General features: G+C 30.4%; 1 protein-coding gene across 6 annotated transcripts in view; it reads left to right on the top strand.

Moving 5' to 3' along the window:
* Positions 1-24,436, top strand: part of LOC148628530 (coiled-coil and C2 domain-containing protein 2A-like) — a 69,148-nt gene that overhangs the window by 11,754 nt on the left and 32,958 nt on the right. The window contains exons 9-28 of one of the 6 annotated variants that reach the window (XM_088589106.1): positions 118-144; positions 1,416-1,439; positions 9,146-9,304; positions 10,083-10,122; positions 10,518-10,652; positions 12,102-12,241; positions 13,094-13,420; positions 14,002-14,058; positions 15,369-15,404; positions 16,667-16,734; positions 17,425-17,565; positions 18,805-18,961; positions 19,544-19,621; positions 20,469-20,601; positions 21,031-21,097; positions 21,449-21,541; positions 22,281-22,365; positions 23,063-23,216; positions 23,390-23,534; positions 24,110-24,248. In XM_088589106.1, the coding sequence (XP_088445232.1) occupies positions 118-144; positions 1,416-1,439; positions 9,146-9,304; positions 10,083-10,122; positions 10,518-10,652; positions 12,102-12,241; positions 13,094-13,420; positions 14,002-14,058; positions 15,369-15,404; positions 16,667-16,734; positions 17,425-17,565; positions 18,805-18,961; positions 19,544-19,621; positions 20,469-20,601; positions 21,031-21,097; positions 21,449-21,541; positions 22,281-22,365; positions 23,063-23,216; positions 23,390-23,534; positions 24,110-24,248 (2,205 nt within the window). The remainder of the gene's footprint in view (positions 1-117; positions 145-1,415; positions 1,440-9,145; positions 9,305-10,082; positions 10,123-10,517; positions 10,653-12,101; positions 12,242-13,093; positions 13,421-14,001; positions 14,059-15,368; positions 15,405-16,666; positions 16,735-17,424; positions 17,566-18,804; positions 18,962-19,543; positions 19,622-20,468; positions 20,602-21,030; positions 21,098-21,448; positions 21,542-22,280; positions 22,366-23,062; positions 23,217-23,389; positions 23,535-24,109; positions 24,249-24,436) is intronic. The other 5 variants (XM_088589126.1, XM_088589116.1, XM_088589137.1 and 2 more) reach the window with 5 other exon arrangements.

Raw genomic sequence — 24,436 nt, 5'->3', positions numbered from 1 at the left:
TTTTTTTTCTAAATGAATTTTGATAGAAAATTGCTCTATTTTTTCTGTAAAAACTCTTTGTAAGTATGAAAAAAAACATTTCTTTACTTAGTCATGAAAATTTAATTTGTATTCTAGAAAAAGTGTGTCACAAATAGAATAAAGGTTTGTCATATTTCTTCTTTGCAGGTTTCAGTAATTACCATATAGTAGAATATTTCTACAGCAATAAGTACATTTGTAATATATTAAAGGAGGTAGACCTAGGGTAAGAGACACAACTCTTTCAAGTCATTGGAACGTTTTTTTTTCAGCATTTTACATCAACCTCATGTAAGCATCAAAGTAACTTGGACTGATTTCATTCTGTTTGAAATGAAAGCTTGATAGGCTTTGGTGAAATTTAATATGATACACATATCACTGATTTCAAGAGTTATGTCCCCTTCCCTAGGTCTGCCTCCTTAAGCCATCGTGTAAAACCGTTAATTTACCTATGGTAAAAACAGCTGAAACTGAATTCTAACATGATATGCTTCAAAGTTTTTAACCGTGATAAAACTTCGATTAATATATATCCTATGTCATAGATATACAACAGTCTTATTTCTGATGTCATGGATAAATTTTTTATTATTATTATTTTATTATTGAACTCACAACTGAAATTTACTCCATTTCGATTGCCATTTTGTGCAACATATACTATATGCTGGGTCTTAAAAAAAACATGAAAAAAATGGCCCTATCAGAATTGAAATAAACATAATAACTCCATTTTATCATTGTCTTTCCTAGGATTGACTTTTTATGTCAATTATTAACCCCTATCTATGGCTCAGAATAAAATAATGTAACATAATTGGCAAGCCTGTGGTAAAACAATGATAAAATGGAGTTCCAATGATCTATTTCTTAAGTCACGTTTCTTACAATTACAATCCAGACCAGGAAATAGTGTTTCTTCTACAAACCCTACTATATGGTAGTTGATCAGATTCATACTGTACATCCAGAAATTTTTGTAATTTTGATAACATTTTTGTAAGAAAGCCTTCAGACCAAACTTTAAACACAATCTTTTCTTTAATTTCATAGTTTTCTTTGTAAAAGTAACCAACAAAAAAATAGTCACATCACGTTGCCAAATTGTAAATTGTGCAATAATTTCTGAATGAACTCTTTTTATATCATGTTGATTCTAAAGAGTTATTTTTAAATGCTGTTGATTTCATTTGTATTCATTTAGTTAATTCCATTTCACTTTTTAAATACTATTGTTGTTATATATTGATCCATAGAAACAACTATAATAAGACCGTGGTAACCTGCAAATAAAATAAATGTTTAAGAAACTAATACTTTATTTACTTCCTGTGTTTTTTTAATTTTTTTTATACAATTTTATTGTTTTGTTTGTAATGTTGTTTATTTAGAGAAAAGCAGAGTTGAAGGAAAAGGTAACAGTGTATGTTTAAGTAGCTGTCTTTGTAAGAATCATGCAAAATCTGAAAAATGTGATACACCCCATAAAAGGCTACATATTTAAATTTTTGTAATTAAGTTGTTTTATGGGTCTATACTATGAAATGTTTATTTATTCATTCAAATCTGCCTGCTCTTAGGAGATAATCGACATTGAAAATACAGTAGATTCTATTGTATTTGAGCGCCATTTACAGAGTTATCTCCCTTAATTTTGAAATCTACAGTGCAATGAGTGCATTCTATATAATTTTATCTCCTAAGAGCATGGGTTATATAACAACCACATGTTTATTTCTGTTTACTATGACATTTCAAACAAAATGTCAAAAATAAAAATATGTAGGCTTTTTACCCATGAATCACATTTTGCATGATTCTTAGCTGGAGTGCTATTTAAAAGGCTGAGAGAGAGAGCTTCATGGTTTGATTTTGTGGTTTTAACTGAAGTATAGATGCTAAGAAAAAGCATGTTTATATTTGCAATATTTTTGCAAAGAACTTGAAAAAATTAAGAGTTATCATTCCATTGGTGTTGGTTCGATTAGTTTTTTTTCTTCATTGTTTTTCTTGCTTCAAGTTATATTAGTATGTTATCTTTCTTTGCATGGAATGGATTGAAGGCATTGATATTATTGAATGCTTGTACATCTTTATACATGGGATGGATGCTAATTTAGTTCTAAAGACAGTTAATGGCATGAAGTCAACTGGCAGCACATTACATGTTTAAAAACTGTACATACATGTACATTTTTTCAGACTTTAATTTTTAAGATTTTTGAGTATTAAATGAAATATCTACCACGAAGCTCTCACTAACATCATCAAATCCCTTTTGCAATACCTGTTCTAAAACACATGTTTGGCTGAACACCAAATGCTTCTTGTAAATGCAGGCATGTCTGATTTATGCACAGGGAGCCTGGAAGATCCGTCTTGACACGGAAGTCAAATAATTGATGCACAACACCCCGACAAAAGACCATTATCACAGAAATTTTCATCACTTGTGCAATGATAGCTCCTGGACTAGGCATCATCAAACTTAAGAAACTTTTTAAAGGCCAATTAAAAACAATTCTTTGATTCTCAGGCCCTCTCTCATCAATTTTGTCCATGCCTTAGTATTCTCCTCCTTTATAATTTTTCTCTGGCTTTGTACAATGTAAAATAGTTCCGTATCAATTTTAGGGGCACTAAAAAAAGTGACAAGAATATCCCCTTTTCTCATTTTGTTTTCACTCAGAATGACTTGTGAACCAAGAAATTAATTTCTCAAGTTTTGTGAACCTGGAATGGAAAAGCAATTGCACTCTTATTTTAGTGAGACTTGTCTAAACCAAATCATCTGAGACTGATGAATTGGTTTGCGAAGGGAGATAGTTGGTTTACACATTGTATATAAAAAAAATATCTGGAGGATGAAATTTAGAAGGTAGATAGGTTTGAAGATAGTCTAGAGATTGGTAAAGACAGGTTTCATAGTGGAGTTTTCTTAGGAAGAAAGAAATAACTTTTGATGCTCTTTTTTTCACTCTGATTTAGTATTTGAAGTTGAAAATTCATAGAAAGGGTCTCTTTGTTCAATATTTGTTTTTTCATGAAGAAAAATGTGTTGTCCATATTGTCACCTCTAATGACACAGTGTGTCGTAACCAAAATGAGAAATAATTTTTGTTTTGTCATTGTCTCGTATTTCTGATATTTTTTTCTGTTGTCGTTTGTCTTGTTATTTATGTTGAATTCATTTTACCTCATAGAAGCCTCATAGGATAACTGCTGTGCTTTAGATACAAACACTCTATCAGTTATCAATATATTGAACAAGGAAGGGGACTCAAAAGTTTTACTATCAGATGGTTGTACTGTAAAAAAAAATTCAATTACTATGATATTGAAATTTTTATAGGATGGGCATGTGAATTATGCAACTGGATTTTTTTTAACAATTATTTTCCTGCACAATGAAGAATCAAATTAATGAATCACAATGAGTTGAATATTATTGTAATAAATTGAATTGAATTAAAGACAAATTCTGTTGAAAAGAAGACATTATGTTATAGTACTAGTACATAGTGTATAATACTTGTTTAGGATATCTTTATTAGCATGAGTAGACCAACTACTTGTTTAGGATATCTTCATTAGCATGAGTAGACCAACTTAACACACGTATAATATATGTACAGTTAGGCCAAAAAAGTAAACTTCATTCTTGCCAGGTTTTTTTTATTTCAAATGTCAATGCCACTTTTTCATTCCTTAAATTTACAAAGTTTTGAAGGGATATATAATTCAGTAATACTACTGTCCACCCATTCATTACACCCTTTTGAACATCCTTAATCAAGCTTGACACTAGAAATGTATAACTATTGTTTAAGGTCATTGTCAAAGGTCAAGGCTTCAAGGTCAAATTTTGACAAAGCCACAGGATACCAAATTTTGCCTTGTCTTATTTTACATCAGTCATTCAGATTAGAAGTGGTGATGGAAAAACCAACATCTAGTATACTCATTATAAAACCCAGTGTTACACTTAATTCTCAAAAGAAAATAAAAAACACAAATTACCATGTAGTCTATCATTCTATATGGTATTGTCAAAAAGAAATGTGTGCTTCTTTATTCTTTGTATGATGAGTTTCGTCACATTCCTACTATAATTATGACATTTGTAGTTTTATACCTAATATTATCACTTTAAATGATCAGTGTTTGCATTAGTAGAATCATAAAACCAAATTCCTCTAGTTTTAGAGTTCATTTATTTTTACTTTATAGGAACAATTTTTAATTGATTTAAACTTTTATTGGTAATTTATGTGCTGTTATTTAAAGTATTTATAAAATCTTTGATTTTATTAAAATGAGTTGACACTCTGCTACCCACACCTTTGAAGTGACTCAGCGACTCAGAAACTTGAATGAATGGAAATGAAGTTGTCTTTTTTTATAGATTTTAGTATGTATTTACTGTCTTTACTTGTATTAAGACAACATTTCAAGCAATTATGACTTCTTTTACGTTTTCAAGGTAAACATTCTGGCAACCTGAGAAATTCAGTCAATCATGATCAATAACAATGGAGGGGCAGATCCTGAAAAAATGTGGAGTCTTTCAACCCAAGAATTTATTTTAAAAAAAGGGGTCCAGGTTTTCAACATAAGTTGGGATGGGGTGGGGTGGGGTGTGGAATCATCTTGGATTCTCCACTTCAACCAAGCATCCCCTTTTCAGTAAGGCAGATGGTGTAAAAGTATGATGATACAAATGTTTGGTGGCTTACATTGGGGATATACATTCAAAAGAATGTAATGAATAAGATGTAGATTTAATTTTTGCCCTTTTATACAAGCAATGAATATGTCAAGAAATTCTATAATGCAATTTAATCATTTTAGAATGAACTTTCAATCTTTCTTCACAATTCTAGATCTGTGTACCAAATCACTAAAGGATTACTGACTATAACTACCAAAGGTTTAGTTCAAGGGAATAAAATCAGATTAAATTTTGTTTTAAAAGACGATAAAAAACATTTGTTGGTATGGACTTTTTATGAGTGTGTAGGGTAACAATAAACAAAGATACTTTTGATTAGGCCTTACAGTTACTTTGAAGCCTGCCAGATTCTTACTTACATCTCTGTACTTGATATATTCATGAATATGCAGTGAGACAAAATTATTTCTACCTGCCAATTATCAGTCAGCTGAAATATTTTCAGAAAACAGTAACTTGACAGAGAAACATATTTTAAAGTGCCTGAATTTCACAATGTTCTCATTTAATTCCTCTTCCAACATTGTAAGGTATGCAACTTTTTAAAGTTTTTGTGTTCATTAGTTTGTTCATTTACCCTACCACCTTAGGTTATATTGAATTGAAGTTTTCTTTATGTAAAGATCAAGCTGGGGATTCAGGATTTCAGAATATAGGTGGTGTGAAAAGAAAATTATTGCCAAGCAGAGTATGATGATAAAAAAAATTAAGATTTTATATAAAAAGAAATTATATTTATTTCATTTATAGGAAGATAGCGTTGGCTGTCCCCCACTATGAATCTATGCCCCAAGTTGTGGTTGCTAGTACATTGTACAACTTTGACTCTGTATCTGAAACCTAGTGCATGTGTACTGTCCTATATCTGAAACTTATTACATGTGTACTGTCCCATATCTGAAACTTATTACTTGAGGACTGTCCCATATCTGAAACTTATTACATGAGTACTGTCCCATATCAGAAACTTATTACACAAGTACCGAGATAAAGAGTTTAAAATATTGACAATAAATGCTTCTTACATTAAAGTTTCATGTTAAAATTAGATTGTTTATTTATAACTTTCATTTCTGAATTCACGTTAAATTCATCTTTTGAATGAATATGACGTGAAATAGTTTTTTATGATGTTCTATAAACAAGAACTGTACATTACTTATCTTTAATTATGTATGGTAATAATTAAATTGTTCACAATTAAAAGAGTAATCAAGAGACCAAGGTTATAGTGGTAATAAAAAGAATGCAATCCAGGGACAAAGACTAGACATGGAAAACAGACATACACAACAATGAACATAAAATAACTAAAATCATACATACAAAGTAACAAAAGCAAATGAGCAACTTGGACTCCACTAAAAACTGGGAGCATGGACCAGGTGCACTGGTAGGGTAAGCGTCCTCTGCTTTTCTAGAAACACCCGCTGAGTTGCTCATAAAAAGTCAAGTCCAGGGTAGACAAACGAGGAAAGGAAAACTATGACCCGTTGAATAAATTAGTTTTAATGGTAAAAATTGTACAGTGGAAATGACAATGAACACTGCTGTGTTCTCCGTTCGTTTAAAGTTCCATAACTCTGAGATATACACGTGAAAACATTGAAAATCATCAGGAAGAAGAAACTTTATATAAGAATTAATGAAAAATGTGTTTTAAAGTTGACAAGGCATTAACATACTGATGAAAAGCTTTATTCTAGAAAACATGTTTGTGGAAAAACAGTAGCGTGATAAAAATATGAGGTATTTTTAAATTAAGCAAACCCATGTGCATCTGAATGTATTTTTTTTTAGGTATAAAGGGTATTAATTGCATAATTTGATCTTTTTTAAGCTTGACAAAACCCTTCAATTTTCTTTATGGATTTATTTCAACATATTCAAAAATCGAAATTTGGTCTCCAAAAAATTGGAAGGAAAATGATTAAACAACTCATTTTGATAAGTATGTTTAAATGCAGCTTTGTTAGTAAACTGTAATTATATCTCAGTCCTGTGTACTTTTAATTGAAATGATGACGGAAAATGTATTGATTAAGTAACACAACTTATTAAACACTTCATTAGTTCTAAGTAATTAGTGAAGTGAAAATTATAGTAGTTCAAAAATGATTGATCAAATGAATATCAGATTTTTTTTAGGTATATTTTTAAAAAATATTCTTTTTGGCATATTGCTTTATTTGACAGGTGAATTTCTTTTGACAAAAAATGTTAACCATGACAATTTAGATTTGACATGAAATTTTGTTCAGTTAAATCAACCTTTCAATATTATTTTCCAAATGGACTACTTGAAATAAGTATGATGACTAGCAATTTTAGTTTGAAAGTGCATAATATTACAGGAATTATGGAGTTTTATGTGAATTTATTTTAAGGTTTGTCAAATGATAGAGTAAAATATAATTTTTATTTAAAAATAGTGCTTTTAATTAAAACATCATATACTATTTCATCTCAGGTTTAGAAATATTGATTATTTTAGTTTTTTTTTCATTGAAAATGTGTAAAAATTTTACCCCTTACTGAGAACTCTATTAGAGTTTGAAGTTTCAAATCCGTAGCTATAATTCATAGTCCATTAACCTTAATCTCTGGGTATATCATAATTAAAGAAATGTATCTTTAAAAGTATTAGTCCATTTAAAGATCATGCAGGTCCAAAGGATAGGTGACTAAGCATTTCTTCCATTCACCCTATTTTCAGTTACAATTAAATTTGCACTGTAGTTTTTAACCACTGAACGGTGGTGAAATTTCCCTAAGCACTTCCCCCATTTTATGTTTTAAATGTATTTCAGAAATTTCTATAGGAGAATAAGTTTCTGCTTCAGCCAAGTCTTAATGGAAAGTAATTCTCAACTCTTATTTGTAAAATTAATATTTTAGCACACTCACTGAAGCTTGCATTGAAAAAAAAATTAATTTAATATCCCTTTAGAAGAAATAATTCAAACGACCCCTACTTGAAAGGTAGTCTGTCAACATATACTGTAAATTACACACAGTTTCATCTGAAATTCCATCAATAAATCTAATAGTCATTGTTATGGATAATGAATATTTCAAAACTTTAAAAATAGATTTCTTACATTCTATTAGATGAAATGATAAAAAATTTGGCATATAACTCCAGCATGGTGACTTGTACTGAAACCCTCTTTCAGGTTTCCAGTTGATCTATTTTTTGTTTACTTTGTGATTTATAATTGTTCATATTTGCCGATTAGAGCGAGTGCACAATATGAACAACTCTAGTTTATAAAGATAATACCACATACATTGTGCATACATCAATCTCTGCATAATTTTTAGACTGGACCATACTTTACACTTTCATTAAACTTGTGTACACCACACACACTGAAAAGTATCTTTTAATTTCAAGGTATATTCACTACCAAATTAAATGATATATTCTGTGTCAATTATCAGATACTTCATGCAGATCTGTAATATTTATACAACAACTTAACCCAAACAGTTTTAAGAAAACCAAAAATCATATACTTACTTATAACTTATAAATAAATAAGAGGTCCTTTCTATGCTTTAAAAATGTACCATGATAACAAAAAGTTTTAAATCTTTTGTATTTGTGACTTGGATCATATGGGTTAAACATCTGGAAATCGTGGAAACAAGTTTTCTACTTTCTACTTTAATGCATATGAGATCCATTTTGACTTTCCTTTTTTACTTCAAAATTGCCTGAATTTATCAGTTTGTTAAAGTTTGTAATTCTCCTTCATAATTTAAAGGCAGAAGCAGGTTTTTGTTGATTTTACATTGTCTTGATTAGGCAAGAATTTTGTTTAGGTTTCATTTCTTTTTTTCATTAGTTTGTTGTTTTAAAAATATCAACTTGGTTGTAATAACATGAAAGTTGTTCTTAACATATAAATATAATGGAAAATAATATTTTGTGGAATTAGTTCATAGAAATGACCTCATAATGGTGCTAAAATGTTATGTCATTTAACAAAAACAACTGAGGATTGTGAATTTTGTTGTTTTTGTGAACATATTTACATCTAGAAAACTATGTCGACACCAAAGAAACAACTTTATATTTTCACATATGTAAAACTAATAATGAATGTATTCACTAAATTTGAAGTTCTTTCTTGGGTGTGGACACCATCTCCATGCCAAAAATATGACGAGAAAGTGACAAAAAGTACAGAATTTGATAGAATACCTGAACATTGGTAAATTACAAGCAATAAAGTCCAGTCATCACTCATAGTGTGTACTTGTAAATGTTACTTCATATATGTAAGTATATTAACTTCATGTTGTCTAAATCTCTTTTTCGGTAGGTTTTGAAATAGATTTGAAAGATGTTACTAAGATAATTTGCTCTTTGTTATGTTTTAGGGTGTATTTATGCCAACAGCAGAGGAAGCCCTTGACTTTTTTATGAGGGATTTTGAACCAGAGCCTGAGCCTGTGAAAGAAAAAGCTGAAGAAGAATCAACAGAAAAGAAAGAAGTAGAAGAGGGAGAAGAAGAAAAGAAAGAAGTAGAGGAAGATGAGGTAATGTAGTGTTTCCCTTGATAAGCCTGTTTTATTAAGCTACTCAGGTGATTATTTGTACAATCTTACTTTGCATGTAGTTGAATCTCATATTTCTATAATCAAGACAATTACACTTTTCAGACTGACTGCAGAAATACATGTATGATAGTCAACTGTTAGTGGAGGAATGTTCTGTTTCTCTTACTCTTGAAATAGCATTTTTACTGCTAAGTCAATGTTTTTATACTTTGATGACCTTCCTTGATGTAATTAAGGGTGTTATTTATACTCCATTAGAAAAAACAACAACACAACAACAACAACAAATAACTGAAATAGGGAAATCAGTTTCAATGACTTTCCTTACTGGTGAATATTCTTTCACAGCTATAAAATAAAAATGTATATACATAGAGTAAACTTGCAAACTACACTTATCATGTTTATGTCCTGTCATGAGCATTCAAATTCATCCAGTCAGCAGTGTATTACAAGCTTTTTACATGTGAGTAGATATGTTTTTCTACAACTGATTAATGGTGTACCAAGCAAAGAAGTTTTGATATCACATTTATAATTGTACCTTCTCACCAGTCATAGAAAAAAATATTTCTAGCCTGTTGTCTTGATTTAAAAAAAAACCAAATGTTATTCTTTCACATGCACTTGTTGAAAAAACAAAACAAAACAAACTTTATTTCTTTACATGTATGTTTTGAAAGCCATCTGTTTTCTATGGGTAAAAACTAAATATTGAAAAGAAAGTTTCAAACACTCTTTCATGTAACACTTGTAGGAGACTCCAGCAAAGAAGAAGGATGAAGAAAAAGCTGAGGGTATGAGATTTAAAATTTTTGATATCTCGTTTCATAATTTGTTTCCATAAATTGATGGTAGTTTATATTTGAAAAAAAGCTATTGTTAAACAAAATAAGTATAAAACACCATAAGATTTAAGTTGTAGTACCAGCATGTTGATTGTGTGTGTTCATGTAAGAAGCTGAATGGTATCAAAGTAAAAAAAAATGAAATAAAAATTATGGATCTGATATACATTGTATCCAAAATAAAAAATTCTTCAAGATGGCAGAAATGGGGTTTCAACACATGATTTTTTTTCCAATTCCCAAGATATCATAACATTATGATAAAATATTGTGTTTGTTTCTATCATTCTAAAGAAAGTGATGTCAAAGTGTGAAATCTATTTTATATACAATTCTATTTATAGATGAGGAATTCCTGATACCAGAAGGAGATGATGAAGGGATAGGACTTTTGGTAGTGAGGAAAGCAGAATATGATGACTCACCAGAAACAGAGAAGAAGAGGGAGGATATGCTCTTTGTTCCTTCTGTATTTTCCAGTGAGTAAAACCTATTTGAGTAAGGACTTAAAAGAACCCACTTTTAATCAGGTTTGTTGTCCATAAAATGGTCTGATTAGAGTAATCAAGGGAACCAAGATTCTAGCAAAAATCAAAAGAATGTAATCCAGGGACAAAGACCAGACATGGAAAACAGACAAACACAACAAAGAACATAAAATAACGTAAATTATACATACTAAGTAACAAAAGTAAATGAGCAACTCTGACTCCACTATAAACTGGGAACATGGACCGGGTGCACTGTTAGGGTAGAGTTTCACTAATTCTTCTTACTGTTCAACTTGTTCTTCATTTGTAATGAACCACATGGAACTTAAATTTCCAGTTCAGTAGGAAAGAACTGCAAAAAGGTATGCAGCACAGACGTTCATGAGAATTTGTCTTCATTAGCTTTACCATCACAAGATATCTGTTGTTATTATTCATAAAATTTTGCCAAATTTTTTTTTTTAATCCAAAAGATCAATTTATTCTGATACATTTAATTAAAGCTAGGCCTCGGTCATAATTTAAAAACTATAATATGAAATTATTTAATTTGAATTGAAACATGCTTTCTGGTTGGTTGTATCTCTTTAAGCAAACCTAGTAATTTTGTATAACCTGGCTTGGTACTGTGATGTCATTTATGTCAATCGGCCTGCAATTCAGATAGTCCCAAAGAAAATATCACTTTGACTATGAATCAGTTATCAATATTTGGACTGTCTTTCATCAGAAATTTAATTATTAATAATGTTTTCTATTTTTTTAACAGTTTATACTCAATAATCTTGTTTGGGCCAGTTTACACTATTTAAACAGTGGATTGTATGTTTAAACTGCTGCAAACCAGGTTATTTCATATAACCGGTTCAATAATTAGGAAATTTCCTTAAATATAATAATTAAATTGGGGTATACATATGTTTGCTCTCATGTTTTTATTATGAGGAAATAAAAACATACGGGAAAAAAGTTTTTCTTCAGCTTCAACAGATCTATTATTACTTCCATAGAACAAACATTATTTATTATATATTTTTTTATGTTACTTGAGTATAAAGGGGCAACTCTTTTGGTGTACCTGTGTATAATGATGTTTTAGGGCCTGCTGTAGTATGAGGATTTCCTCGTCATTCATTGAAGACCAATGGGTGGCATTAGGATGACATTTTCCTCCCAATGGAGTTGTTGTCTCTTTGACATATATACCATACCTTGTTATATTACAAAAAACTCAAGAAAGTGGTTTGATTTTCACATTTATTGACACGTAAGTCAACACTTTATAAAATGATTGAAAGATATTGATTGTATCAATGTATAAAATTTTATATTTTTGCTATGATTCTCCAGACATTTTATTTATTCTTTTTTTAACATTAAGCATGGATTATCAATTGAATGATCATAAAAGAATTACCATGCTAGTTTATTTTTTAGCTTCTACACAAGAAAAAGTTGGAGAAGAAAAAGAACCGAGGTTTTTAGAGGATGAAGGATTTTATGTAGGAACAAAACCAGACCTAGGAGGATGGAATATAAACAAAATGGAAAATAGACTCCTTAAACAAGGGAACAAGGTTAGTCAGAAAATAAGACTCCAAACACATGGAAACATGGAGAAAAATTGAATAATACCACTAGCATATTAGAACCAAAGGAAAGCAAATTGATAAATAGCAGTTTTCTGTCTCTTGTAAGAATAAGTCGATACTGAAAAAACAATGTTTTTTAACATATATCTCTTTATTATTCAAACACCATAATACAATGGTACAGAGAACAAATTCAATATAACAAGTTGATAAGTGTACATGTATTGAAAGAAATAATGTTGAGTCACATTCATGATAAATTTCTATATACATAAATTAAGAGAACTACTCTGGACACAACATAGAAAGAAATACATGTAACAGAACAGAATAATAGTATTTATTATATAGATAGCAGTGTTTTATTGAATGTTCCCAGTGAAATAAATTTCGATAATTCACACTGAAATAAATTCAGTAATTTCACTCTCAGACTTTATCCTGCCAAAATGTCACAACTTTGAAATCAATCTGCTGTTCACAAAATTTGAAATTTATGTTGAAAATAGCAACAAATAATCGAGGACATCTATAATAAATTGGATAATCAATTGGTTATCGTGAATAACCAAAATATGATCACTCGTACCAAGAACTCAGTAAGATTTAACTCGTGCATGGAACAAGTTCCGCACACTCGTTAAATCTATGCGTTCTTTGGCATTCATGATCATATTTTGGTTATTCACGATAACCAATCAATTATCATATTAGTGTTTGGCATAGTAGGCTTAGATGGGTTGAAAAAAAAACAATTATCCGTTGTTTTTGTACTATACAGAAGCTTGACACACTTTTAGTTGCAATACTTAATATTTACCCATGCTGTATTTTCAGGAATGGTTTGGAGAAGACGGAAAAATGATTTGCCTCCCTAATCCCCTTAGGGCTGCTCCTTCAAGACCACAGGTACCAGAAGAACCAGAACCCTTCCTGGAAACAGTATACAGAAAAGCTGTTGTTAGGGAATATGACAATCGATATATTGATGGGTCTGTAGGTGACTCTGGGTATTACCAGCTGGATGTCGATATCAATGCTATAAGCTTCTCTCATCATCATCTCTTCAGTAGAGAACATGTGTTAGCAGAGAGAATGAATACTTTATATGAACAATATCTTGCCAGGAGAAACAAAAATATGACTGAATTTCTGACAGAAAAGGTATGTCCATTCTAAGACCCATTTGCAAGTGCAATTTCAGTGTCGGAAAGTTATTTATTATGTTCTACTTTCCCTTTGTGGAATACTAGTAGATAACTGATATTTTTGAAAGAATTTATTAATTTCAGAAAGCAGACCTTTATTTTGGAAAGTTAATCTTCATTTGGAGTTTTTCCTTAGAAACTTTTTTTTAATCTAGAACACTATGTATCGTACAATTTTTTATTAATATCAATTGTGACTTTGTATTATGCATTCAGAAAGGGGGACAATATTATTTTGGTGTTTTTATTAAGAATGAAACAAGGTTGTAATTGAAAGATTTTATGTAATATTGCAAAAGTTAAAATTACATTTAAAAAAAAAAAAAATGACAAAATTACAGCATTAAATATAAGGAATAATTTAAGACCTTACAATATCCTTTTTTAAATTTATGTCATAGTTAATCATATATTGTGTTCAATGCTGTCAGCATATATATATCTTTTATGCCCTGTTTACTGTCTGTAATTAGGAAAATAATCAGAGTTGTATACAAGCATTTATTACTTTTAAGAATAATCAATTTTCCTTTTCAGTTAAAAGCTTTGAAAAGTTCAGCATTACATCTTCGAGAGCACATGGTTGTTCACAAGGTATGTTAATACAGTAAAATCTGGTTAAACCAAACCTCATTAGATTGTATTCAGTGAAACTGATTGTTTAGTTTGTACAGGTTTAAAATTCATGGAAATTGATTGGAGAGTATCATTCCATGGTATTAGATTAATCAAGTTTTCATTTTTTTCAAGGTTGTGCTTTGGAGAGTTATTTTTATATTCAAGGTTTTGTTTAGAAAGGTTTTACTGTAAAAATGTAGAATAATGAACTATTTGAATGTAATACTTTAAAAATCATGTCAAAACTTAAGAACATGTAAACTATATTTTGTACCGGATAAAGTCATTTGTATTTATTGACATTTTAAAAAATAAATTGCTGACTGTATTTTTTAAGATTCTGGTGTCAATTTTAAAGACATATGATTTATATGATATAATAAAGAAGTATGTATAGAAAAAATGCTTAAAATCAATTTGTTTATGGCAATAAATAAAACCTTTATTTTTATTTGGTGACATTAATGTTTGCAATAAAGTATTAGTTTTAGGAGCGTAGCCATAATTGACATTATTTATTGAGAGAAGCATTATATGGTATAGCATGTAAATTCATATACAAATCTTTTGGAAAATCAATGGCATAAAATTATATGAATAATATTTGCATATCTATTTAGTGTAAAAAGAAGTATATCACAGAGATGAAAAAAAACATGTATCAAGCATTAAAGCATGCCTTGTTTGTAACAATGAAATTAATAAAGGGAACTTCAATACCATGTTTGAAATTATTTATGAATCTGTTAGAATTAAGAACAGCCTAACTTTTGTGTTCTCCCTTTCATAAACCTTCTCTAGCAATTCCATGACCATTCATGTGTCTTAAAATCACTTACACTTGAAACAAATCATTAATGGCAAATGTTAACCAATCTGTGTGGCATTTATAAATGTTTTGAATAAGTCCATTTCCCCTTGAAGAACAAAGTGTTCATAGGAGATCTGTCTCGGTAATATTTGAAAGGGTTGACACTACTTTTACATGAGTTGTCCCATTTTTATACCTTGCCACATGAAGTTGTGAGGGATTATGTGATACTCTCCCAAAAGTTGTGTCTGTCTGTCCTTCCCGACAGTTTCCAGATGATAACTTGATAGCAGATGTATGCATTTTTTTTTTAAACTTTGCTCAGTTGTTTGGTACTTTAAAATACAGGCTAACTTCAGCTTTCAGCAAAATAAAAAATGTAGCCATTTTTTAACATTTTGCCATCCCCCTTTTTTCACCATAACATGGCAGGGCATGACTTAATGTCCCATTAATGCCCTATTTTCATTTATAGCTATTCTTGCTAGAGAATCCTCCATCACCCAATGATGTAAAATATGTTAAAATTTTAAAGTTGGATTTCATGTTAAATTTATTAGTTACTGTTGTTGTTTCAAAATCTTAACTGAATTTATTACAAGTAGTTTTCATTGGTGCTGAATTACTTGATTTTTTCTTAAAACGAGGTGTTATAGAGACCTTTTATTACTACTTCAAAACATGTTGTAAAATTCAACACTGATATTTTTTTCAAGCTTTTGCTTTTTTGTTTCCTCATACTAGTACATGTACCTCACAAAAATAAGAACCTCATGAAAATTTATTGCAATGGAGTATTTTTATATAAATATATCATAGAGTTAATGGAGTGGTTTAGTACATGTATATGTTTCATGATTGTCTCAAGAAAAAAAATTAATCATTTTTTTCACTTCTAATTAATACTGTTTAATTGTTTTCAATTGTTGTTTGTTATTCATTTTTTTGTTAACTGTTCATATTTTCTTTCTTTCTTTCTTTTTTTTTTAAATGAGGGAGATCTTTAGAACTGTACAACTTCTTATTGATTTGATAATGGGCAAATGTAAATAACACACATTTATGAGTTTTGCAATATTTATAATTGTAATTTCTTTGAACTGTTATTTTTACTCAGAAAAAACTTTCCTGGAAGGTTATTGGGGTTGATAGGATAATTGATTATAAAGAGTAAATAACCAAAATATGACCACAATAAGTACTCGCAGAATAAATGAGTGTGTTGAACTTGTTCCTTGCACAAGTTAAATCTTCTTGTGTTTATGGCACTAGTGATCACATTTTTGTTGTTTAATGCTAAAAATTGATTATCCTTTTTATGAAATAATTTTTGAGCATTATGTCTTACAATTATATTGATTTTTACAAGGACACCTAGATATCCCTAACCAACAATGTGGTGAATTTACACATAGATATCCCTTACCAATGATGTGGTGAATTTACAAGTAGATATTCTTAACCGATGATGTGGTGAATTTACACCTAGATATCCCTAATGGATGATGTGGTGAATTTACACCTAGATATCCCTAACCAACGATGTGGTGAATTTACACCTAGATATCCCTAACCAACGGTGTGGTGAATTTATACGTATACCACAAGACAAAGAATTTTGATATTTTGGCACGTCAAGTTCAAGAGTGAAAAACAAAAAGTTCTTTCAGATGCAAAAAAACAATATTACAATTGGGAACATTTGATAAATCATTGCTATTTACATAATCATTCTTTATCTTTGATCATATCATGATTTTCGATCTTTTACAGTCAGAACACAGCTATGCTGATAGATCCAACTATGAGAGAAGATTACAAGATTACAAATACGAAATCAGGTATGACATAACAATAATTTGTTTTGTTTACTGTAAACCTATTAATATTTGCAGTTGCTAACTTTCACGGATTCTGTTCATTGAACAAATTTGAGGGTATCAATTATCAAGGCTGTAAACAATGATTAGTATTTTATAGTGTTAAATATCAATTTTGCAGGTTTTGTTTTTGACGTTATCTGTCCATCATGAAAATAGTGGCAATAAGAACAACGGCAAAAAAAATTATTACCTTACAGTAGTCTTAGATGGTACACTTTATTTTTAAAACTTTGAGACAAATGAGCAGCACAACTTACAGACACAACCAGGTTTCCAATTTACTTTATAGAGTGAAAGGATCTAAACTTACCAAGTTCAAATCGATGCTCCACTTGAGGAATGAGGAAGGGTTGAAAATCTTGGACCTTGTAAATAAAATTTCAAAGGTCTTAGGTCTCAGACCTTAGACCATAAAATTTAACCTCTGTACAAAAATATGAATTTTGCATTGCAAGCTCAAATTTCTTAGAGCTAATGAGTTTGAAAAAAAAGCTTTTCTAGATAAAATGCCTCTTTGGCTAGTATGTATTTATTTCTATAGAAACATGTAAGGTAAAAAGTTCTTATTTTGTATCTTTAAGAAACCAGTAGTGTAATGTAAATGGCTTATGATGTTTTAAATTATTTTTAAATCTATTTCTCTAACAGGAAAACAAGAGCTTTGAGAGATAAAGAGGAAGGGGCAGACAGAACATTATTGAAACATATCATTTCAACATGGAAAGAGCTAAAAACCCAAAGAGAGGTACAGAAATACAACAACACAGCTGCCAAACTACAACTTCACAAGTAAGTATTATCAATCCCACATGTTGCATTATAATTTTTTTTTGTATTTGTATTTAAAGACAACAAGCTATTTTATATCTTTTTTTCAATGTTTGTGTTTATTTCCCATTACTATAGTAAGTGCTGTATGTTAGTTTTAGGTAAAAAATATGATGTGTAAAGCTTAAAATGTTCATTACATGTACTTTTTTTGTGCATTGTTTACTACTTTTGATACAGTTTTAGGATAAAAATAGACAGAATTCTAAGTTCACTGTTTAATTGCTCCTTGGTATTTTTTAAATTTTATCAGCCATTGTTATTGAATTGCAAACCATAAATTTAAGTATACCAAATATAAGGAAAATGGATATTGTGAATATGTCAAAGAGACAACCCCACAGGGATACAGTACCTGTACCGATCCGTGAAACAAAAATTGCGATCGGTCATCAATCGCTGATAAGTTTCCGGTCAGTAATCGATCCATCGAACCGATTCATTAAACTGGTGATCACATCACGTGACTAAAGATTGGTCACTGTATATTAAGGTTTTTGTTGTTTTCTTTGTCAATTTTACACATATTTACATAATGAAATAGATTTATAAATTCATACTTTCATTTTACATTTCGTTTATTTCAAACAGATCTTATGTCATTTTACATAACAAAACTGCGATCAGATCGGTCATCGGTCATCGATCCGTCAGCGATCAATCAGTCAACACTCATCCATCTGTCAAATCATTGCGCAGATTGGTTCAAGGACTGTAGTAAATGTCAGTTCAAGGCCACCCGTGGGTCTTCAATGAATGATGAGGAAACCCTCATACAGAGTTTTTTTCCCTCAAAATACAAAAGTGATACCAACAAAATAAATGAATCCACAGTATTTCCAAGAGAGTATGTAAAACCCATAGTTCACAATCTGTCGATTCCTTTGATTTCATCAGAATAAGTTTATAGCTACATTGCTATTTTTACACTAAGTAAAATGTGCACCAGGGGCATTGAGGTTTTTTCAAGAAGGCTGAAAAAATATAAGTCGTTCCTTCTAGTATTAGTACCAAAATTTGACAAGTATTTCATTAAAAAACGTCACATAACAAAATTTTGTCGATGATATGATAACAATTTCTTAGCCAATCAAAAAGTTTGTTACTTTTAAATTAAGATATGTTGTATGGAAAGATAATGAGGTAGCTTTAATTAACACACTTAAACACCAGTAGCAAACTTGTAAATTTCTATTTAAGAGAGGTAGTTGATAAAACACATGACCAAGCTCAGTGGAAACTTGAAATAGAGGAAGAATTAGAAGAACTAAGGGAAGAATATGAGGAAGATTTAGTACATAAGAAGGCTGAGTATGAAAGACTTGTGAAAGAAGTGAAAAAACAGAAAGATGCTAAGGTAACTTAGAAGAAAAATACGCAAACGAGTATTTTATATATCCCTGCACAACAATAACTACATAAATTCTCATGTCTGTCTGTCCTTCCAACTTTTTGTTTCTGGATGTTTTTAAAGGGCCAATGGGTCCAAAATCTTTCAAAACTTTAGCACAATGTTATGAAAGTTTGACAACAGTTCAACTTTGATTATTGTGTATAGCACATTTACTGTTTAAATGTTATGACCTATTTTTTTCTTAGAAACTTTGAAATGCCATGTTGTCTGTGGTAACTAAATTAACTTACAAAACTCCATTTTGGCCTTTGAGGTAGATGAACCTTTCATTTTTAATTTCCCTACCATAAACCATGCTGAAAGCCAGTACCCTTACATGTGGATTGAGAAGGCATGGTGTCCTGTGTCATTTGTGCTTTGAGTCTTCAGTATATATGCTTACATTATTTTTGTAAGTTTGGGAAAAAAAATGAAATGGAACTTAGTATAACTTGGAATACCGAAATTTCTGTCAAAAGTGACACTGGTTGAGTTTGGCTATAAGAGAAATATACATTCAATAACTTTCATACCTCTTTTTGATAGGCACAAGCAAGAGCTAGACAGAGAAGGAAAGGTAGCAAGGGTTCACAGAAATCAAAACTGAGTGGTGATCAAGAGCAGGTAATTCGAGATACAACTATCACATATTTTTCTTTAATCAGTCTTTATGAAACCATACATACAATCTGAAGTAGGATGGATGTACTTGATAGATCATTGAAATAATACTTTGATTCTTTATGAATGCTAAATATCATGTGATGATTTTCAACAGGTTATTATATGAAATAATATACAAATTATGGTGGGACATTTTCATGTGCTTTTTCATAGTAATACTAAACTAAACTATTGCTTTAAAATATTTTACACCCAACTATTAATGACACTTATTTTTGAAAACATTGTCAATTAGGTATTCTGAAGGGTTTCTAGTTAACATATTTTATCTGAAAGAGCATTATAATGTACTGCCTCCATTTGTGGGATTACTAGATTGAACTGTACTTAGTTTCACATATATATAATATAACTGATGGTTTTTTAATACATATGATGAAATCTCTGAATATTGTTATGTTCCTGGAAGCATTTATATGGGCTTAAACCAACAGTGGTGGCAGACATTAAAAAGGTAGACCTAAGGTAATGTCATGTAAGCATCAAAGTAACGTGGAGTGTTATAAATGAAAGCTTGATAAGTTTTGGTGAAATTTGATAGAAAAAAGCATATCACTGATTTCAAGAGTTATGTCCCTTACCCTAGGTCTACCTCCTCAATGATGGAATGGTCATTGCTATATCTGATTCTTTTCCCCTCAAATAAGAAAATAAAAAAAATTACTCATGAATCAATATTGCTGTTCAGTTATTCATTTCACTAATGTATATTTTTTTCTTCTTTTCAAACGACCTTCGACTTAAGTAAAACATTATGGAGTTATTATTGACATCATTTATTTTCCAGGAGTTAGCTGAGGAGGATAAGAGGGTATTGGAGGAAGAGGATTTACCTGATCCTGACCCACCTGTAGAGTTTGATTCTAATACTGTTAAAACTAAAATCAAAGAGAAGGTCATGACCATCAGGAGAAGACCAGGTGAGTCATTGTTTTTCAGGAACGAAAAAAAAACATCATTATACTCTTGCTTTTTATAGGGTATATTTTTATCTCATAAACATTTTGCTGAGTGGTTTATCTTTACACATTTTTCATAATTTTGAGGAATTTTCTCTTTCAATTATGTATTATGAATTAAACTCTGAATAGAATCTTCATAAGTAAAGTGTACAGATTCTCAAAGTTAGGGATTACGGACAGATGTTTTGCATTATGGTATAAAAGATCTATTTTTTTTCTGTGTCTATCTTCCTCATTTTCTGAATGTCACATGGTACAATCTTATGGCAGGTTCATCAAAACTGTGAATTCAAGAATCCATGAACTTGTGCTTTTCCCCTAAACCACGAAAATTGATATCCACAATCACATTATTCTAAATTAATTAATGTAACAAATCCATTTTAGGTGAGCCCAAATTAATTCCAGAGTTGACACAAACATCCAGCATTACTCCAACAAACCAATGCCCAAGGTGAGTTAAGTATAGCTACTTTAATTAATATTTGATCTGGATTGTGCAAAATTTGATTTTATTTTCCTGAAAATTTCAGGATTATGTATAATCTGTCAATAGTTAAGGAATTCTATATAAAGTTTCAAACAGTCTAGGGTTTGTACATTTTCATAAAAAATTCCATTCGAAGGTTTGAAATGAAAATTTTTATTATATTCCTGGCTCATAATCCTGTAACTCATTTTGATTATTTATGGCTATACAGGTCCATTTTAAGGTTGTTTGATGGCACAGATACTTAGAAGTGTATTGATGGTAATACAATTAACTGTGTTTTTCAATTTTGTGATTTATGTTTTATTTTGATAGAGGAGAACAACAAAGGAGAGAAGATGTTTCAAAGTGTAAAACTTACATCAAAGTGCTGTTTAATAATAAAGAGGTTTCTAGAACACCTTCTAAGTAAGTAATTCCAGATGCAATTTTGGGGTCATTCAAAGTTTATTTCTCATTTCATTGGCTTATTTTTATGAACAACAGTGAGGCATTCTTTTTACTGTTTTATTGCCTCCAATATGAGGATGCCTTTTGCATTGCAAAATTGTTAAGTAGCACTCGAGCAAAGAATCATGCAATAGTGATACATGGCCAAAAAGTCTACATATTTTAATTTTTCATATTTTGTTTAAAATGTTAAGAGTAAACAGATATTATCATGTGGCTTTTCATAATAATCCTTGGATATGTATATATTATATGGAATGTGTTGTAAAAATTACAAAAATTGGGGAGATTACTCTGTAAATGACACTGAAATGCAAAGAACTATAGGTTAAGTTCAATTGCAGCTATGAAGTTGTCAAGTTAAGGCATTTTGAACATGTTTCCTGGTGACCTCCCTTTTTCACCAGAATATGGCAGGGTATCACTTATTGTTCCATTAATGCCCTATTTTTATTGTATTGATAAGGTGATTGGGGAATAAAGCCCCCTTAAAAGAGAGAATGGAGAACCTATGAACAAGGAATTTCTTTTAGTTGGTTTAAGGGAAGGGATTGGTTAGTTTCTAAATATTTTATGGCACTTTAAGTCAGGTACTGATCATCATGTATGGTAATGGTTGATTTATTTGAATATAAAGGCTTAAACAGATTCTATTTCTAAATAATATTGCTTAATTATTATCTTTTTTCCCTTTTAGAGTATTATCACAAGATTTTAAAGTCAACTTTGGACAGATTTATAACTTGAAAATTGTTCAGTGGCCAGAGAGTATCAAATTTCAGGTTAGCACTTTTATTGTATGATCTTCATATAAGCCTCAGTAGCTTAGATTTGTTTCTTTACCTAATCTACATTTAAAATGTAGTTTTGTTCAACCACAGGAGAATTGAGAATATAAACATTTTTATCAATGTGTCCATCTGTTTAAATTTCATATTTAGGTTTGCTTTGAAAATATGGTTAGAGCATTAGGAAACTTGCATACACATATTTATCATACGGTAGTACGAACTTTAAAACCATGTTATAAAGTTATTACATCAGGTCTGGTTTATCTTATTAATTTATAGTATTGACAAAAATACTGTGGTAAATTTCACAAAAAGTTGTAAGTGTAAAATTGATTGTAAGTTATGACATCAGAATAAAAATAGCTTTGTGATGTCATTTTTACACTTATTACGACTTTTTGTGAAATCAACCACTGCATCTGTTTTTTTTTCCAAGTAGGTGTATGGTGACTCCTTTAATAGTACCCTGTTGACTGATTTATTTAGGATAAGTTCAAAGAAAAACTCAAAAATATAGTTTTTTTTATGACTTACTTTTAAGATACCTAATAAATACCTGACTGTAAAGACTTATTATGGTATGCCCCTGCCCTTTCATCAATCTGTCTGTCTGTTTGTCTTGTCATCTGCCCACATGCTATAAAAATGAACAACAACTAGACAGTAATAAGGCATCCTATATTAATAGATCCATGAAACCTTGGGATTTGGAAGTGAAATGCTGGCTGAGCTTTGTGTTGGTATTCCTGATGTGTCTGTTACCTCACAGAGTGTCCAACTGGAAAACATGGAGTTTAGTAGTGATCACAGAGTGCACCATTCACATGAGGGAACAGGAAGTGGTAAGTATGCATTTTTTAAGATATAAATCACAGAAACTTCATTTTATTATTGTTTTACATGGCCTGGCCATTTATGTTACATTGTTTTTCCTTGAGTGATAGCAAGGGGTTAAATAACAACTTAAAAATTCATACATACAAACCTACAATAAAAATAAGCTATTCTATTTCAGGTGTACCCTTCACCTTCAACAAGGAGGGTCATTCACTGACCCTGTTTACTACAGGAGAGATAGGCACCAGTGTGGCATGGGCTGTAGATGAGACAGGGGCCCCACTGGTACCCCCTGGTCAGGCTGCAAATATTAATGTTGTAGAGTAAGTTATAAGTGTAAAAACATATGTAAAATAAGTTTTTATGGCTTGAATGGGATTTGGCTGAAGATGAGACAGGGGCGTCGTTGACACCCCTGGTCAGCTAACATTTATATTTAAGAATGTGTTTTGATTGAAAACAGTAGATGGCTACCTTTCTAAAAGTTTCTGCTTCCTCTCAATTCATACAGCCATCCTGTACAACAAAGCTGATCACTATTTGATTTCTGCATATGCAGTGAAAAGGGTAAAAAAATGACAACAATATTTTTGGCATATTCAGATGATGGAGAACAATTTTATTTTTGTTGATAAGCTTTTTTTTTTAAGTTTGATTTATTTTTTATTGAAAACCATTTAAAAAGGTTTTGTTAAACATTTGATATAATTTTTTTTTATAAACTTACACTGCAACTTTTTTACATCCCTGTCTATCCATCTGTTATCCATTCATCCGTCTGTCTGTCCACAGTTTGTACAGTAACTAAAATGCCTAATGGGTTTTGATCATTTCTGTTACGCTATATTTCATTTTTTTTTATTTATTATTGATAAAACTAAATGTTTTATTATTATAGTGCAATGAAGAAAATGGATCCTTTGGCAGCCATTGGTGCTACAGGAGTTATTGACATTCAGAAATTGTCTAAATGGTTTGAGGAATCTAGACTTGATCCTAATGACCCAGCAAATGCTGATCTAGTTTATATGCTGAAGGTGAGCACTCATTTGATCTTCATTTAACCTTAAGATAGTTTTAGAATTAACCCTTTCAATGGTGCACATTAAACATACCATTTGGTTACCACTACTGTATTTTTCTAATATTTATATGTACAAACTGTACACCTAATTTTAAGCTTTCATAATTTTTTATCTTTGATGATATAAAAAAGTTTATGAAT

This window comes from Perna viridis, chromosome 1 (genome assembly GCF_037379345.1).
Source record: "Perna viridis isolate PV_CMFRI_1.1 ecotype Kerala chromosome 1, ASM3737934v1, whole genome shotgun sequence".
NCBI lineage: Eukaryota > Metazoa > Mollusca > Bivalvia > Mytilida > Mytilidae > Perna > Perna viridis.
This window is presented reverse-complemented; position numbering and strand designations above follow the sequence as displayed.